Source organism: Gossypium raimondii, chromosome 12 (genome assembly GCF_025698545.1).
Source record: "Gossypium raimondii isolate GPD5lz chromosome 12, ASM2569854v1, whole genome shotgun sequence".
In the NCBI taxonomy this organism is placed as follows: Eukaryota; Viridiplantae; Streptophyta; class Magnoliopsida; order Malvales; family Malvaceae; genus Gossypium; species Gossypium raimondii.
The window spans coordinates 33,994,106-34,013,594 of NC_068576.1; the positions used below are offsets into that span (position 1 = coordinate 33,994,106).

General features: G+C 36.1%; 1 protein-coding gene across 2 annotated transcripts; it reads right to left on the minus strand.

The window, feature by feature from the left end:
- Positions 1-46: 46 nt before the first annotated feature.
- Positions 47-16,879, minus strand: LOC105763730 (uncharacterized). Of its 2 annotated transcripts, none has more exons than XM_052625353.1 (51): positions 16,599-16,879; positions 15,668-15,965; positions 15,331-15,559; positions 14,863-15,202; positions 14,673-14,786; positions 14,433-14,561; positions 14,161-14,352; positions 13,867-14,061; positions 13,578-13,715; positions 13,367-13,489; positions 13,016-13,269; positions 12,653-12,756; positions 12,186-12,280; positions 11,828-12,064; positions 11,099-11,287; positions 10,943-11,024; positions 10,767-10,834; positions 10,532-10,677; positions 10,329-10,437; positions 10,098-10,244; positions 9,891-9,938; positions 9,685-9,813; positions 9,321-9,560; positions 9,095-9,235; positions 8,922-9,007; positions 8,728-8,833; positions 8,225-8,320; positions 7,976-8,128; positions 7,387-7,560; positions 7,065-7,279; positions 6,840-6,975; positions 6,633-6,758; positions 6,215-6,259; positions 5,949-6,026; positions 5,734-5,850; positions 5,531-5,657; positions 5,357-5,457; positions 5,127-5,264; positions 4,961-5,044; positions 4,093-4,239; positions 3,863-3,994; positions 3,719-3,766; positions 3,489-3,635; positions 3,358-3,419; positions 2,365-2,512; positions 2,078-2,269; positions 1,895-1,999; positions 1,612-1,749; positions 1,237-1,473; positions 1,041-1,142; positions 47-365 (listed from the first exon to the last, which is right to left on the minus strand). In XM_052625353.1, exons 1-51 carry the CDS (start codon positions 16,695-16,697, stop codon positions 216-218), a joined length of 7,236 nt encoding a protein of 2,411 aa, XP_052481313.1. In that variant the 5' UTR covers positions 16,698-16,879; the 3' UTR covers positions 47-215. The 2 variants fall into 2 exon arrangements, with proteins under 2 accessions (XP_052481313.1, XP_012437512.1); XM_012582058.2 differs by having other exon boundaries at positions 2,359-2,512.
- Between the last annotated feature and the right edge of the window lie 2,610 nt (positions 16,880-19,489).

Here is a 19,489-nt window from a genome sequence, read left to right on the forward strand (position 1 = left end):
ATTTAACTTATAATTTTAAATAAACAAACCCAACCAAACTTAAAAATACACGAACAAAATCTATTCATTCAAACTAGGTTCATTTACAACCCTCAAATAAACTTCTGCAAAGTTCAAACAACAATAAGACATAATATACAGATGTAATGACAACGTAGATTTTTTTTTTCCCTATTACATTACATGACATGACATAAACAATAAAAATAGAACCTTTAATGTGCAGTTTCAGATACCCAACCAGAAACCATACCCTCATCCACAGGTTTGAGACCTCCACATGATCTTGCAACCGATTCAAACAGTTTCTCAATCTCAGGTGCACACCTTATGAATGATCGATTCCAAAAATTGTATCTTGGATTCTGAATTACAATAAATATAAGCATTAGCAAAATTTTGAAATTGAGCTTCTTAGCTTTCCTTCAGCCCTAATGTTTACACAAAATATTAAAGTCGTAATATTTTGTTTGATTCGTGTTTACACAAAACACTATGAGATTTGTAATAATTTATGTAATTAGATCATTATAATAAATTGTATAACTGAGTAACGTTTTACGTAATTGTGTAATTACACAACATTACAAAAGTTGTAATAATTTATGCAATTAAATAATGTTTTATATAGTTGGAACTGACGGAAAACTTATATTAGAAAGCTCACACTAGGAGTCGGATTGCATTTTTACCCTCCTACTCAAAAAATGGGCAAAATAGTCCAAGCACGTTTAGATCAAAGAGCAAATTGATCCTTTTGTTAAAAGTTCCATCCATCTCTACTGAAAACTGGTCGCTGTATGACACCATAAGGTACACGTGACGTGTAACTGTCTGGTTCACATCAACTTTTAACAGTAGAAATAGATGAATTTTTAACAAAAAAAAGAGCATTTTACTCTTTGGTCTAACTTACAATGACTAAATTGCTCATTTTTTTAGTAAGAAAGGCAAAATACAATCCGACTCCTAGCACAAGGGCATCCATGGTATTTTTACCGAAAGATGATTCATACAAGAAAAGGCCCAAATAATTTTACCTTTATGAGCTCAATGAAGGTAATGAGGAGACCCCATGGATGTGGTTTATTAACAATTAGCCGTTCCAACAGAACTCTTGTAATTTGCTCTTGGATAATTTCCTGTACAAAACAGATGTTTATTCACAACAAATTTCAAAATGAGAAGTGGGGGAGATACATCATAATGTAATACAATCAAAACAGAAATTTTCACCTGATTTGCTTCAGCAAACGAGTATAGCAAGATGAAGGAGAAGTAATGTGTATGGCTGTTTGGATATCGCAATTGATTAGCAATTGCATTAAGGAAAAGATAACGCCCCTCCGTATCAAGGTCCCCTATTAGACTCTGGAAGATATCCAAGGCAGCACTAACCAAGAACACAGACATCGGAACAGTGTTTGCTGTTGCCTGTGCATGAGGTACCCTTGACTGCAGTTGTTGGATGGCCTAATTGCAGTTTGCCACAAGAATCAAATAAATGCTAAATGACATATTTTCAGTCATTCTAATTTTTTTCACCATAATCTTAAAAAACTAAAAAAGGTGAATCTGAACACCAGAAAAGTAGAAGAAACTGTAGAATACCTGCATTCCAACGTAAAGCACCAGTGAGTTGATTAACGGTACATTATAACGGGTGCCAGCAGATGCTGCCTCACTTGGTGAAAGGAGCAGTCTTTGTTTCAATTCAGTTAGAAATGAGCATCCCCCTTGTGGCCTTGTCTGCAAATAATTTAAGAGGATTACATTAACGGATCGCTGACAAGAATACTGAATTTCCAGAGAGAAGTAATATGGAAAAACTCCAATTCCAACATCTGAAAATGTTAGATAAAGAGTAGGTTTAAGCAAATAAAGATTTGAATACCTTGAGATACTCATCTACATCAGCCTTCATCTGTTTTGCTTTAAGAGCAGCATCAACCTCGGATAAGATGCGAGGTGATTCTCTGATTTCTGGAAGCAAATCAATCTGCAGAACAAATTATTGAAGAATTAATTTTCATGAATAAACAATCTGAGAAAAAGGACTAATAAGATAAATTGACACCTTTAAGTTGGGAGTAGATGGATCTGGTAGCCTCATGTTGCGTGGAAAAGCACTAAGGATGATATTTCGCATTTGTATGCAGCTCGGGGGAATCACATCACAAAAGGTAAAATGATAATCACACAGGAACTCCGGAAAGTCATGAAGCAGAACCAGCAGCACCCTTAGTGTGCCTTTATACAGAAAATGAACCTATACAAATGGTACAAGAGAGAATAAGTTTAAGTAGCATAATTCGTATTGGAACAAATAATAAAATCATTCTTTAGACAGAGAGAAACCGGAACTCCAAGCTCAGCATTCCTCAAAAACGGCTCCAGGAACTGAAGCAAGTCCACCAGCAAACGTTGGATATAGGGCCAACCCTTCTGAGAATTCCCAGTGAGCAATTTCGGCATGAAAGTCCTATGACTGACAAGCTCTAGCCATGCAAAGCTATAAAAGCTCAAAGCAATGACCATAAGTGAAGGACTAATGATTAGCATCTTCAATGATTGTAAATATGCCAGCCAAATATTGATTCTCAACAAGTAAATGTTTTTCTAACTTAATCTTACCAAATGCAAAGTTCTCAAGATAACCTTCATTCAAATGCTCCATAAAACATTAATAAAAAGCAGCGTTACAGTATTACACAGTAACAGAGCAGTCATGTACATTTGCTGGAGCAGCTATTTTACACTCCAAAACATAGCTACCAGATAATTTTAACCCAAAACATCCATTTATCAGAAACCACAGCATAAGGTAAGCCAATTCATTCCAAGCACCCCCCCCCAGTTCAGGACTTAAATCAAAATAATAATACTATCCAAAATAAATAAATCCTTCACAAGGAAACTTTACTTGAGACTGAAAATTGCATAACACGTGATGCTTTCCAAGAGACCACATTCTAAAATTTTAAACAATTGCGCAAGCTCAAGTCAAACCATTCTAGGTTCAGCTCATTGCAGTTCAGGCCTTCTTGAATTGGGACCAGTTGAAGTTCAAACTACTTCAGTCAAGTTTGGTCCGACGAACTTTAACATTCAACATGTAAATTCATTTTTATATATATTATCCTACATAAATACATATACCCGTATGAAATAAAACTAAGCAATTGGTCTATTTGAAAAAGGAAAAGACTAATCTTAGTCATTTTAGGTTTGGGATTGACTTTTAGGTCAAATTGGATTTGAACGAGTTTTGAGTTTGGGTTTTTTAAAGCATGTGTTTAGGTTCGGGCTCATTTTGCCACCTTTAAATCTATTGAAAACTTAGCTGACAATTCTTACCAGAAGGAAGGAACTTTAAGAGGCTGGAGAGCATGAAATGCGTTGGCAAAGGCCGTCAAAATCTGCAATAAGCTCAACAAGAATTAGCAATTTGATGGCCAAGACCTCAGCTATATGCAAATAAATCATACCTGAAAATTAGCACCATCAGTGACAGGGTCCAAGGAACCAAGATCTAACAGCCAGTTGATAAATAATCTGAAATATGGTCTCGGATTAAAAGATGCTTTCTTATCCTCGGCATCTTTTTGTATAAACCTCACAGTCACGGTCAAAATCTGTTAAGCCACCATAAATACAGTTAAACACTCCTGGAAAACAAGAATGAACCAGATAGAAATAGAAGACAAATAACAGTCACCTTGGACATAAGAAAGAGTTTACTTGATCCCTGTTCCACCGGGCAATACTAGAGTAGTTCCCAAAAAAGGAAAAAAAATGTTAAAAGCATTTACAAGGTTAGATTTACAAATATTAACATAATGAACAAAGGAAATAAAGAAACCTTGAGGATTGCTAGCACAAGTTTTGCATAAATATCAATGGCAAGGAAAGAAAGAGTCTGCGCCTGTTGAGGTGATTGCAATGCCCCAGAACTCATTACCTCAGAAGATAGGCAATGTGCAACAGATAGTTCCTAACATGAAGGAATAACAAAATGAATTGAGTCTTCTTAGTTACGCTGGTGAATTTAAATGAGGCAACAGAGAGAAAGTCGGGAGGGAGGAGTCTCACTGTGATAATACGGAAAAAGCGTTCTGTCATATCATCCCCTTTGAGCAGTCCATTTTGATACAATTGTAGGATGTAATGATTACAAGGTCCATCATTTGCACCAGGAAGCTCACAAATCTGATACCATTCTGCAAACAACATGGAGACCTACGAAATTTTTTAAAACAAATTTAACACATAAGAATTACATACCATCCTCACTTTTCCTAATCATTCAGGAGAAACGAGAGGTGGAAGAGATGGTGGGCACAGAAAAAAAGGAGAGAGACAGAGAGGAGAGACACAGAGAATAGTGCAGGCTCAGAAGGAATACATGCATCAGCACTTCAACAAGGTGGTGAATAAGCAGATTTGCATGTCGAATCAAGATGAGGAGAAAAAAGGCCAAATAAATAGGCACATATGCAACAGGAAGCAAGGAGTTGTGTAAAGCATAAATGAATGTATCCCATTAAAAAATTTTAATATCTATAGAATCAAAGATGATGATTACTGCAATTGTGATACATTATCAGACCATATTTTGAGTTAGAATAATACATATTTGCTACTGTGGCAAAACATGGGCCAAAGATTGCTTTCTTTTGTTTTGAGATTGTTAGTCTAGGAAAAAGATACAACAGACTACCACTCTGCAGAGAATCCAATTATATGAGCTTTTTAATAGGCTTTTTCGTTCAAAGATACGACTACTCTAGGTTTATAGTTGTGACACCGGTTTGTAGAATACCCTTAACATCCTTGATCCTCCTAAACTTTTCAATCCAACCGATATGATATTTTTCTCCATAGTAGATTGGTAGCAAAATCTATAACATGCACAAAGTATTCTACCAATGACTTCTTGGAACTTAAAACAAATAGTCACCTGCTCCTTGAAGCCTGCAGGATCTGGTTCTAGAGCCTCCATACTACTGTTATCTTCCCTGTTAGCTGGTGCGTGGCTGGGTCCCTGCTTCAAAAGAAAGATTTCAGGCCAGAATTCATTATACAAAAAAAAAAAGAAAAAAGCAATAAAACGATGAGCCAGTGACCTTTTTGTCTCTAGATTGTTTGGCCTTATCCTCCTTTGCAACAGTAGCACTGGATAATGCAGCCATACTAGCAGATGGATTTCTGATCATCTCAATCAACTGTTGCAATGATTCAGGAGCTCCAGGTTTTGAAGCAACCTGCATGTTCAAGACAGTTAAGAGTCCATGACAACAAAATCAAGGGAATAAGTTAAAGAAGAAGAAAACAAGAAAGGGAGGGAGAGACCAACCTTTGCCAGAGCATCAACAAGATTATGGAGTTCTGAGATGACTCTGGATTCATCAGAGACCAAAGTTTGAAGAAGGGACACCGCAAATTCCGTTGCAGCTTCTGAAATTTAATTTGGTTAGCTGATTTACTGAATGCATGATTAGCTGTAAAAGTGAAATTTATATATACATACTATTCCTTCCCCCGTCAATATATTTTGCCATATGAACATTGTACTCTGCAAGGTTCAGCAATTCACTTCGAATAAGGCCAACAGTGATATCTTTGTTGAACTTCCGCTCATCTTCTGAATATATCACCTGTAAGAGAAGAATGACCAATCACCAGAGATGATGAAGATAGTTCCAGGCATAGAGAATGTGGAACAGAGCATACCCAACTAGTAAGCTCCTTAACAGCGAGCTTGCAAACATCCCGCACAGCAGCCAGAATAGCAAGGTGAGCACTGACATGAAGACTGTTTGATGCATTCTCATATAAGCCTTTGAAAACCTGTATAAATATTATGAAACAGAATCAAGGATGAGAATGATTTCAGAACAATAGAAAAAACAACAAATAAAAGCTTAGCACCACAATTGTTAGAACACCTTTTGAGCCACAGCCAGTGCAGCCTCGTCCCGACTAACACATCTGAGTATGATTTCAGGTACCTCAGAGATCACTCCCTAAAATAGGAAAATGCCAAAAGTAAAATAATAAATCTTTGTTCAAATAATTTAACAAAACAAAAAAGAAATTTTGTTCCTTAAAAAAACATGCCAAGGAGCATAATGAAAGCGGAAGAAACAAATTCATCAAGGGCAGGTACATGATATCTTAGCAGCAATACATAAAAGTAGAAGGTCAAGAATACCTGAATGTCAGCTTCTCTACCATCACTTGTCACCAAATTTTCCAACTGAAAACATTTGACAAAGAGTGAAAACATGTTTTCGCAAGATTTCAGTGTTTAAAAGATAAAAAGTCAAACTAAGGTAGTAAGAGGAATCACAACTCTATAACTGAGGGATCTCCTCCCTAACTCTCTAGTGAGAAACTACAGGTCCTGTTGATAATATCATGCATCTAACAACAATTGAGTAATGTGAAAAGGTATATAAATAAAGGGTGCAGAAAATTATAATGTGGCATCTACTACACCATGACATATACAACCCTCTTCTTCAGGTCAGACACTAGACTCACACTGATCTGGCAAAATTCTCACAAACACCAACAGACAACAGATTAAATAGGGAAAAGAGGAAAGAAGAACAGGAGTTATATTCAACCTTCTGAGCAACAATCTGATATTTATCCAATGCATCCCTTGTGCTCAATGAAGTCTCTGAGATGCTACTTCCTAGACGCTCAGTAGCAGCAGGTGAAGGTAACGACTGTGATGTAGGTCCAAATTCCTACAAACAAGTTTGCAGCACGTGTCAGTAAAAAGGCACGAGTCTACCAGTGCAAAAGTTCATCCATATAACATTTCTCACTTTTACAGCATCAGTTGTTTCAACTGAAAGTAACTCGGGAGCTGCAGTTGTTGAAGGGAATGAAGCATTCAGGGGATCATTTTCGGTAGTCTGCTGTGTAAGACCAGTTCCTGAGCCAATATGAACCGAGGGAACACTGAAACAAAAAAGAATTTCCGATAAACCAGCAAGGAAGGAAACCAGGAGGCAAAAAAATCAAAGAGAGTCGCATTTAAAATATAACACCTCAATAGGGATGCTGATGTAGTTTCAATCGCCTCAGAAGCAACATCTGCTTGTCCCAAGTTTCCTGGGCCAGATGTGTAACCAGGGGTAACTTGCCCAGATGTAGAACCAAATGTGCCCGTTAGGCCAGTATCACCAGGTGAAGTTGAAGGACCGGCAGACATAGTATGCGTGGTCTGGCCAGATTGGTTTTGCCAAGGAAGCCGAACAAAGTCCTAAAAGATAAAACAGGAAAAACAGAAAGGGTAAGTAGCTTACTCTCAGAGCCCTGGTTTCTCAAAACCAAAGCAATCTTTGTGCAAAAAGTTAAACATATGACTACCTCATAAACTCGCTGCTGAGACACAGTCAAGTGACCTGGTTTAGGTCGAAGAGCCTCAGGCACCACACCCATAGAACCTTGTCCATACATGCTTGGATCAAAAAATGCAGGATCCCTATGCTTTCTTCTTAAAGCAAGTTGATTAGCTATTTCTCCATCAATGGTTTGTATTGCCTATATAATTCAAGGGGGAAAAGGATATAAGTTAGAACTAGGAAGCATAGAAGATTAGTCAAACCATTCACTACATGCTTTTTCCAAAGCCTGTCTTAGTGCAAAAGAACACCTCCACTCAGGCAAAACTCCAATATGAACATGCGTTACTGAGAAGAAGGAAGCCTTGAAACCCAAATCTAAATATAATAGTACATCAGAGGATGTCCAATTTTAAGTCTTGCATGAGAATCATTTTTTTGGTAATTAGAGTCACTAAAGCACCGTACTTATGACCTATATCCATGAGGTTTATAAAGAACAGAAAAACAAACTTAAGATCCAATCCATGAAAACCAGATCAAGCCTATCTGTAACACTTTGCTCAATGAAAATATATGCACAAAATACTCTAGGGTAAAAGGAATAAACAGACCTTATCAGTAGCAGCTTGTTCAATGACCGCACAGCCAAGATCAAGGTTATCATTTGTAACAAGCTGAACAGCTTGTTCAAGAAGATCACTCCCAACATTCAACCCCTGAAGTGAACTTCTCAGCTGACTTGATATAGAGCCACGTAGAGGTTCCTAGAACACCACAAAGTGAGATTAAAAACATATGATGAAATGGAGAAGGTATGGAATATAGAAACAGTAACTTAAAAAGTTGATGGGAGATAAAACCTTGCATGTTACATGTGCCAGACTTCCAGCCAAACTTGCTACCATCAGGTGTGCTGCATTATAAATCCGTGTCTCATCTGATTCCATAGCATAATCCTAAATTGTAATGAATTAAAGTGATATTAGACCAAGAATATTGATTGGATATCTTATTCAAAAAAGGTGGTTGTAACCATTCCAAGATGATTCCCAGATGTTTTCAGGAAGACACCTATGTTTCCCGATAAATAGTAGGGGATGATACTAAACCATATGAACAGAAACTTGAAAGAAAAAGCTATCTAACCATTCTGAGAAGAATCATAAGCTATAAAGAAACGAACAGGAGAATCAAAATTGAACTCTAATAGGATCAATACTAGAAAATACAGAAAAGTAGTAACAAAGAAAAAGTTAGTAAGGAGAAAAAACAACTGGTAAGTCCAATTATTGCCCAAACGAAATGAACTGAATCAAGTTAAAATTAGTTGGATCTAAAGCAGTATTGAGAAGATTTTTCAGACCTTTAAAACAAGCTCCTTTGTTGTTTGAGTTGCTATGGAAACACTGCGCTGAACAATACCAGCTACAATCTCTTTAATAGCTCTGTCCATTGCAATTGGAACCACCCTGCAACACATTATATACAGAGTTGAACACCAGATGCACCAAGCAATGTGTACAAGAGGCAGGAAAAAATACTGCAATGGCATCGAACCTCTGAAAATGCAAGTGCAAGCCTAGAGCACTTAGTTTCTGATTGATAATAACATGAGTTCCGATGTTTGGTATTGGCGTCGAAAGCTGCAAAAAAGACAAGGACCAACAATCTGAATAAACAAAAGTTTATAATTCTTGGAATCTTGAAGAATGTAAACAAAAATGACAAACCTGACTAACAGAAAAAGGCGACTGTGAAGGAGAGGCTTGAAATAGCCCTTGCGCAGAAGGAAGCTGATCAGACAAGCCTAAAGCTGCTAGTTTTTCATCCTCCACCAACGCACCAGAAGAAAGACGCAAGGGACCAGCATACTAGAACAGCTCCAAGAAATAACATATTAAAACACACTTAATGAACTGCTAAAAGCATTGGAAAACAATTGATAAAAATGCAAACCTGAGATAACAAATGTGTGTGGCCACCAGGATTAGGTGGACTGGCAACCTCGAGAGGTATGTCAACATGATTAAGTGGAGAAATTATTCCTGTTTTAGCTTCTGGAACCATCTGGGGTTGAGATGCTCCAACATCTTTATTAGAAAAATCAGGATTCCCTTCAAGTTCTCTTTTACGATCCTTGAGGAGAGAAGTCGGTGTTATGTCCTTCATATCCACACCAAGGTTCTTGAATAGAACCTAAATCACCAAAAACAGCAAAATGAGCGGATACATTAAAAGTTTCCAAGCTTCTGTGAGGCAAGCTATAATAATGAGAAAAAAGCCTTGTCTTCACATGCATGCTTAAAACATATCCAAATACCTCTATGTCAAACTTGAGATTCATTTTCAAGTTTGGCATTGAATAAATCTCAGCTAGTAATGCCAAAATGCCCATGGTCCATGGATTAGGAGGTTGATATGCCAGACTGCTTTGGCATGGCTCAAGAATCTGCAAAATGTAACAGATTTGTGAATTCAACTTAAGCTTGGCAGAAAGAAACAAGTTAATTATAGAAATAATCATACCTTTGAAGTAAATGGGATAACTGCAATCATCAATCCCTTCTCATATGCCTGGAAACAGCAAAAATGAGGAAAGAGAACCAAGAAAGGAAAAAGAGGAAGATGAACTCAAAGTAACTGATGAACCAAGACTAGATTAGATAGTCTTTGCTGGACAAATAAATGAGTGATGTGTCATGGCAAATAATCAACTAAATAAGAAACAAATACCTCTATAATCAGAGATTTGGGATCTATTTCACGAGCTCTCAAAACTTGATTCCGGCCAATTGTTAACTTTCCAAGCCAACTACCCAAATTTTTTAGCAATGACCGCTCTTCAGAGCTTGATTTTATAAGCTCAGATCCCAACAAGACCTAAAACAATATATGGGTTAAAAACTTTAGTCTTCAATTTGGTCAAATTAATATGCATGGCAATTTCACTTAAGCAACAGAAACCTTGCAGTTCTCATATGTAGCTTGGATAATCTCCTTATTCAAAGCCTTTGAGTTAACTTTGTCAAGGAACTTCAAATACAAATCATGAAAATTTGGTTCAATGCTAGCTCTGCAATAAAAAACATGATTTAGTTTAATGGTACAGAAAAATGAAAACACTATTGAAAGTTGAACGGTGTAAAAGAAGAGCATCAAAGTTCAACCTTTTCATAACCATGTACTGGGCAAACCAGGGATAATACTGCTCCTTCAATATTTCAGTGAACTCTTTCCCTTTGGCTTCAATATTTGCAACTGAAATATTATTGATTATGAATGATATCTTGTCCTGGATATCAGATGTCGGAGCCTGCAAAGATAAAATGAATGTGTTCCAAAGTAAGGTGACAGTTTCAATAAAGCAAAATTGGCAAAATTCAATTAAGGTTCATTAAATACCTCTATGGGTGTCTCTCTTCTCTCAGCAGCAGCAACTAGCGTTTCAATGTTCAGAGCAGAGCCAAATCCTATGTTTAGAAGGGAAAAAGGATTGTTGTGTAAGCTTGTAAAGATGTTAAAGCTTTATGGAAAACTTTAAATAAAACAACCCCAATGAAGCTATGGAAAAACATTACTAGTAGAAGTGACTCCACGAGAAGGACGAACAAAACCGGGGGATGCAGACAGCATAGATGCACTAGTTACTGCATTTTGCGGCTGCAATTTTAGTAATAATATTAGTTCTAGAGAAGAAAATTCCACATGCATCACAAAAAAGTCACCAGACATACTTTCTGAATGCTAGAAGCATCACTTAGGGAAGCAACTGAAGGCTGCCCTACAGAAGGTAGAAGTGGTTTCACATCATTCGATGATGCAGCAGAGGCTTTGTTACGGTCATCAAGAGAACTATCATGTCTTGGAAGCCGCAGCGGAGATGAAAGTTGTGGCCCAGATTGAATGATGCTAGAGCTATTCAACTGCAATGATGACTCAGAATATTAGAAAACAAGATAACTATAACTCAGATTGCCTAACTCCTATATATATATATATATATATACACACACAGAAATCCAGAATAACTCTATCGCTGGAAAACCATAACATGATTTTGATCTGATCACCAGCAAAGTACAGATTATCTATCTCTTATGATTCTCCAGCCAAATGGATTGTACTTTTCTTTTGTTTTTATTTTGATGGCACCAAATCTGAAGCATGTATTTTGATTTTGACATTTATAGGCAAGGATATAAAGAGAAAGATCATTGATGCAGGCTTCAAAGAAGAAAGGATAACTTGTTTAACAGCTCAACTCCTGAATGACGCCATCATAATATCATATCACTCTTATCATAATCAACTGAACTCTTAGCTGGAAACCAAATCGGTTATCATTCATGTGCATCAAAACATGGTTATATTTATATATTTGGGTCAAGTTAATATTTATTTCGTGACAAGAAATTCATGAACTTATATTATCTCATACAAGACAAACTAACAACAGGATTTACCTCCCCGTTTCCTGGGGTCACCTGAGAGGAAACTTGGTGATGAACAGAAAGGTTGTTGCTCCCAGTTGACTCCAAATGCCCTGATGAAATCCTTGCAAGAGCTCGTTCAATAAAAGCAACAAGCTCCGAGTGAGTGGCACGCATGTGAGAAATCTGTAAAATATGGTTGCAATACTGCGGCCACTCAATCAGACGATCCACGAACTGCTCCAAGGCTTTAGTTCCAAACAAAAACATCTGTACACGCAGATAGGTCAACATTTCATAGTACCTCCAATTGAAGAATTCCTTTACACATTTTTGCGCAAACCCAACAATGAGAAAGATGAAAAGACTATTGGTAAGAAATGACACTAACTTTTGAATCTGCAGGTTTACGCAATGCATCTAGAACACCACGCAAGGCAATTCCAAGGGTGAGATGAGTTACAAGTTGCTGCTTGATAACAGAGCCTGAAAAATGTCCAAAAGCATGACGCAAGTTTAAAAAGAAAGAGGGTGTCTCAAATGGGTGATTGATAAAAGCGCCTGAAAATCATCCATAGCCATGACATAACAAATAAAATGACGAGTTCATCCTAGACAACTAAAGTTCTAAAAGGACAGCAAATATGACCCACCAAATTACTAGTATTCCATATGCTACACATATTTTTTAACACATTTATCCAGATTGATCATTATAGAATTAGAAAAGTACAACAGCAATGTAACTCAAGTGGACACAAAGTCCTACACATATGTAATAAATAGCTACACTATCAGCCTTAAGTTAACACTAGGATACAAATTGGTATACTGGGAGTATATGGTATAACAACTCACCAAAGAGAACTGCGGCGATCTTGAGCTGTCTTTCAGGATACTTGTGAAAAAATCGGTATTCTTCAAACAAATTCGCAATCATGCACTCAAATATCGATTGCTCCCTGCCAGAATTAAATAGCCCATCAAACTGTCATGTCTCAAACATGAAATTTCCAGTAAAATTCAAGTTTAAAATGATGAAATATCTAATAGAAGATATATAATGTGAAGAAAAAAGATCAAGCTCCTCCTATGAAATATTTAAAAAAAATCAACCAGATACATGGAAATTCAAACAGTTACAAAACCAATTAAGAATATCCACATCGAGCATATTTGATGGAAGGAAAATCTAAGAATGGTACTGAAGCAACAAAATACCTTTTCACAGAAGATTCCTTGAACCGTGAAAGCATTTCAACCATTGCATCAATGGTCAACTGACCAGAAAACATTTGATGGAAGTAAGAATTTGCTTCTGCCTCAATTTCATCTCCATATCCATCAGAGGGGGAAGAAACTGTTGTCCCACCATTTTGCAGCTTTGAAGTAGAATCCATAATTGTCACATGCAACCTTTCCATTTCCTCAAGAAGCTGAGTAGAGGTTATGGAGCCACTATTAGCTTTAAGGATCTGCACAGGAAACATACAAAGGGAAAGCAGTTAGTGTCCAGATTAAAACATATTAAATGTTTGGATCACAAGAATAACCAGCTACTAGCAGCAGAACCTTGAAAAAAGTGGTACTAGCTTCCAAATAAAGATTTAAAACAGCAGTAGTATGATGGAAGGGTTTGGCAGAAAACTCTTGTGATCCACCAAATTGTATCTCCTTCAAGAACTTTAGGCACTCCTGAAAATTGGACCATGCATGTTAGCTAAAACATTCTTTTGACCAAATTAACTTCAGTAGAATAGGATACTGGAGGACTCAATATTACCTCAAAGAAAACATCTTTATACATATTCAGAATACTACTCAACCACTTCTCAAAATCTATAACCTCTTTCCTGGAAGCAAGGACTGCTAATCTGATGGCAGAAGGAAAAGGCATCATCTCCAACACTGATGATAGAATCTGCAACAATAACAACAAGAGAAATTACTGAAATAGAAAACAGATATAACATGCAAATAAATCCTGAAGCAAATTTTTTTTCTAATCAATAAAATACAAAATCACAATCTAATGCAAAAGGAAAGAAACATCAAAGAAAATACAAACTTACATTTAATTCTTGACAGATATCCAAAATTCTAATCATGCTGTCAGGCTCAGTATTCTGTACTTCTACAAATCCACGTAAGACAACTTTTGGGTTCACATGCCAAAGTTGAAGTATTGTACCAGCACCCACAGCATTTTTAATTATCATTAGAAAAACTGAAGAAGTCACATCATGCTGCAGGAGATTATAAGCCGTCTGCAAACAATAGATGCAAATTTATTACCCCAAAAGTTAAATATGCAAAAAAGAAACATCATACGGCATTATCACATATGTGATATGGTGAACATGTACATTAACATGAGCCATCCCAATAAGCAGGATTTCAGGGCAGTGTTTTAAGGAATAATCGAGCATTGATCGAACAAAACTGGCGTGACCTCTTTCAGCTAGTTGACACAGCACATCTAAGAGGTCCAGACACAACCAGGCATGATTTCCATTTCCAATCTGAAGCTTATGTCCATGCACTGCCTCCGCGTAGTCCTGCAAGATTGATTATTATTCTTACAGCAATACTGTGACAAGAAGAAGAGAAGGAAAGACTAAATTTGCATAGCTCTTACCAGCTGCCTCACTGAATGGGCAAAGGTAAATACTTCTGGCGGTGCTTCTACAGCATATTTTAGAAAAGATAGCTGACCTTCAATATTCTTCCACACGGACCCACAGACAGCATGGAGAGGGAAGGGTTCCTGCACAAGTTCCACAGAAAAATTACACAGATGAAAAATAATGATTAAAAAAAAACTAAAGAAAAAGAACACGGAACCAACTTCAGACATGTTAAATGAAATCAATAATACCTGGCACGAATGTTGATACACAGACATGAAAAAAGTGAATGCTGTCTCATTAGGAATGTAGAACCCCTCGTGATCCAGGTGTTCAATAACTTGAACCCAGTTGGTATTGGGTGCCTACAAATATAAAGAAAATAGATTTAATTTAGAATGAAAAAGACAATATGAAAGCAAAAAAAAGAGTATAACTTACGAGTTGCTTTATAGTTTTTATAAGAACATCAACGTTCCATGAGCTCAATGGAGGCAAATCCAATGAATTCCCGCAACCAAGGGCCAGGCTAAATGTTGAAAATGCAATTTGGTTGTCCTCTAGACCAACATAGGTACGGGTAATTGCACCAAGTATCCTAGATATAGTCACCTCAGTCAGAGGTAAATAAAGAGATAAAATCTCTTTGCAATGTGCAGCATCAGTGGTGCATCCATAACCTAGTTCCTTAATGATATCCCCCATGCTCATTTCCTTCTCCATTTCTGCTAAAAGAGCATCAAAATCATTTTCCTCAGATTCATCGAAGAAATCTATATTCCTGCAGAGAGAAGAAAGGGAATAAAAAATGAGTTATCACAACATGATGAAATTTTAAAAAAAAAGGAACAGAACAACACAATAAAAAAGCTCTCAAGATTAACCGCATGTTCAAATGAGAAAAGGAACCTTAAGAAATTAGCCTCGCGCAATTCATCTGAAAGTATTGGAGTTAAAACAAACTGCGCAACATCTTTGGCTTGAACTAGAGATAACATCTGCATAAAGGAATCTACATGCTTGGAAAAAGCGCTGGAGCACTGGAGGAACATAACCATATTCTGAATTTGCATGGAAGAATCAGGACAGGCAGGATTAGACTGCAATTCCTCAATCTGAGCCATACAGAAATTCTTCCCTAGAAAGGTGCAAAAGCTTCAATTTCATCATGCTGATCAACCATGTCAAAAAAAGAAAACTAAAATAAATCAGGAGTACATCCATTTAAGAAAACAACGCAACTTACCACACATTCTTGTCTCTGGATTTTCAGAATCAGATAAAGCAAGACCAACAGCAATTTTTTCAGACAGAGATAACTGCAGTGTTTTTGAGAAATTCTCCAGGAAATTCTCGCTGATATCCATACTTCTTAGGGACTGACAGAAGACAGTACAAAAGTTTGGCTTGTCCATAGCATGTCTAAAAATTGAGGCTACAACTTGTTCAGATTGCAAATTCTTTGAATCTGTTTTGTGAGAACTCAAGCAATCCAAACAGGTTTGCAGCACCAGAGTGCTTCCTTCAATTCCATATTCAATGAACTATCAAGAATCAACAGACCAAATGTTATCCAGAATATTGCATTAAATAGAAAAGAATCACATAAAAGCCCCCATCTCAACCAGCGAGATATCACTTTTCACACCCCACCACAAGAGCATATAGCTCTTCGTAAATTCACACTTCATTTCTAGATAAGCTGCGCAACTAGAAACTAGCTAACATGACTTGCTAGCCTAAGAGTACATCTTCTAGCTCATAAACTTTTAAATCTAAATTTACTTGTGAAACTCCGAATCAATTTACAAAATTATTAGCTACAAATTATATTGGCAACAGTCTAGGGATTTTTCTTCAAGAAAATCAACAGAAATCCTAACACCCACTACATTTCAGTAATACACATATATATATGGATTCTTATAGCTCAAACGGCACCAAGCTAACTAATCGAGTAAAGAAAAGAGTTACAACGTGTTCAAGCGAATTCTAGGGTTTTCTTTAAGTAACTCAATCTAATTCTATTAAACAAATACATTAAATCTAACGTCAAGTTTTGCATAATTCTAGGGTTTTCTTTAAGTCCATACGAATCAATACAAATGTAACCTAAAAAACCATCGAATTGGCATTCGTAAGGAAAATTAGATAGCGAAAGACCAAAAATAAAAAACCTGGCAGAGTTCTCGAAAAACAGAGTCAGCGTTGGCTTCGGTCAAGGACTGCAGCAAGAACCGAACGTGGCTTGAGAGTGTGGAGGAAAGCTCGAGCATGGTGAGTGAAGATAGATCGCGAGTGTTTTTCGATAGTAAACGCTAGTAAGAAGATAAAAGGGGAATGGATTAGGGATATGATAGGCTTTGAAGATTAGGGATATTGAGAGAACCGTCGAGAAAAAGAAAAAAAGCGAGCGCTGAACGTCTGAGAGAGAGTGTGTGTGTACGAAGAGTACAAATGATTTTGTGCAAAGTGAAATGCGGGTCACGCTTCTATAAGAAACTTTAAGAAAATAACAAATTTAGTCCCTGAACTTTGTTAACTTCTCTCGATTGGATCTATGTACTTTTTTTTTTCTAAAAATATTCTCCTTGAACGTAGTAACCTTTTTCACTTTGGTCCTATCCCGATGTTCAATGTGAATAAGCACCAGCATAAGTCTAATTCTGAGGATCAAGGGGATCCCAAATCCCGATCAAAGCAAATCACACGTAAAGCGATAGCCTCAAATATACAAAGGGGCAAAACTAAGCGAATTAAACCTCTACATGATACTTTGTTATTACGCTACTTCATCATATACTTTATTTTTAAAATTATATATAAAATCTAAAAATTACAAAGTAACTATAAAAATAATATTTTTTAAAAAAATCAGGTGATTATGTGCACAATGTCTGAGTACCACATTATCGTACCTTGTCAAATTCAAGCTTAAAGACTAAACTGAGAAAAACTATCAAATTCTAATACTAATGCTAACCAAAAAAGCTTATAGACCATTATAAAAAATTACCAAATTTAAGGACTAAATATTACTTTCAATGAAGCAATGAAGCTTCTAAAATATTAGATGAAGCAATAAAATAACATTTAGCCGCTAAACTAAACATTTTTACTCATTGGTCCTTAAACTATTTTTCATCCATATTAGTCTTAGAATTTGGCAGTTTTGTTTTCAAATTGATCCATAAATTTGGATTCTGTTAAAGTATGATGACGTTGTACTATGAAATTGTGACACATCATCACTTGAAATTGTTTTTTTAAAATTCTTTACAATTTTTTTGGTATTTTTTAGATTTTTTATAAAATTTTTAAAAGTTTTATGTTAAGACTTAGCATAATCTCATAATCTCACATTATCACACTTTAACGGAGTACAAACTCACAGGTTAAATTGAGAAAAATTACCAAAATCAAAAATTAAATGTTGCAATGAAGCAAGCAATGAATGGGCTTTTAGTCAAGCCTGCTGCGCCTAAAACACTATATTCCCAATAGGTTTACGGTCCGTCTTTGATTGCCATGAATGTGCGACTTAGGCCCATTTCGCCTACTTCTACCTTCGGCTTTGGGCAGTGCCAATTAAGATTTTTCACACTTGGGATCCTCATTTTGATAACAAAACTCAACTTGTACTATAGATTTTGAATTGATTTGTTCCTAAATTAGAGGGAAAAATTTTAAATGGATGTAAGGTGGGACAAGATAGATTTTTTTTTAATAATAGATATAAAGCAGTTATGATAATTTATAGACAATTTTGGTAGGTTATAATAATAATTAATGCGCATGGATTCACAAAGAGCATAATTAGAATCTACGTCGGACCCAAGGTTTCGTTCAATTAAATCTAGTGAGTCCCATAATTATCTATTGTGATTCACACCATCACATGTAATGGCAGGTGGATGGAGGACCTTATGTACATTGAAATATATTTTTCATGTTGAAACATTGGTGATTAAGATAAGACCACCAAAAGAAGCAAGCTTATATTTATTGCAAAATGGTACATCAAGGTGGCTCTCTCTAGGGTCCATAATAATGGTGTTTTGGGGTCTAGTTATGTATCCCCAAAGTGTATGGAATAAACCCCCCTAAAATTACCATAGGCAATGCAATGCAATACAATAGGGTGTGCGAAAAGGAAGGGGGAAAATGGCATATTAGAAGGGGATTTTATGTGGGGTTGCCTTGCTTTTCGGCCTTGTGATATTAGAGCCCAATAGATGTGATGTTCAACTTTGACATTGATGCATATCCACCTTTGGTTTTCATTTTCATAAATTTTATTGTCTAATTTATGTTAAGTGGGCTTCCGATCCATTATACTTTAAAACATGACTTCTTTTATATATATGTGATTATAAGTATTTTTATCTGTTTTACGGCCTAAGATTAATTTTGTTTGGATAGACAGAGATAAAACTAGAAGTTTATTTTTGGGGTAAAAAATAAATTATAAAATTTGAAAGAGATCAAAGTACAATTTCATCTTTGTATATATTCGTTATTTTAGAATTTTAAAGGAATTAAACTAGAAATTTTTTATCTTCGGGGCCAAAGTGTATTTTTATTATTAAACTAATTTATAATTTTAAAAACTTCAAAGGACCAAAATAATAATTTATCCTTTTGGAGGCTAGGGCCTTGCCTGCCCCTCTTGGCGTCGTCTTTACAGACCAGGGTGATATTCGGATAAAACTCTCACCTATTTTTAAAATGCAACTTGTTTCTCCACAATATAGTAAGATACAAACTTGGATACAATTTAGGTGCAAGCTTTCTAATTTAGGGTTAATTGCATCATACGTTTGTAAAATTATGGTTTAGATTCTAAATTAGTTTCCAAACTTTGAGACTTAATTTGGATGTTAAATGTTTGCTCAAATTTGGATTTTAGTATATTTAAACTACATGAATCAAACTGTAAACAAGTGTTTACTTACTGCCTAAACAATTTATATAACATCATGTTTTTAGTGAAATCAGAACAGTGGTTTCAAGATCACAAATCCGAGTCCGTAAGAAAAATTATTTTAAAACTATTTTATGGTCTACC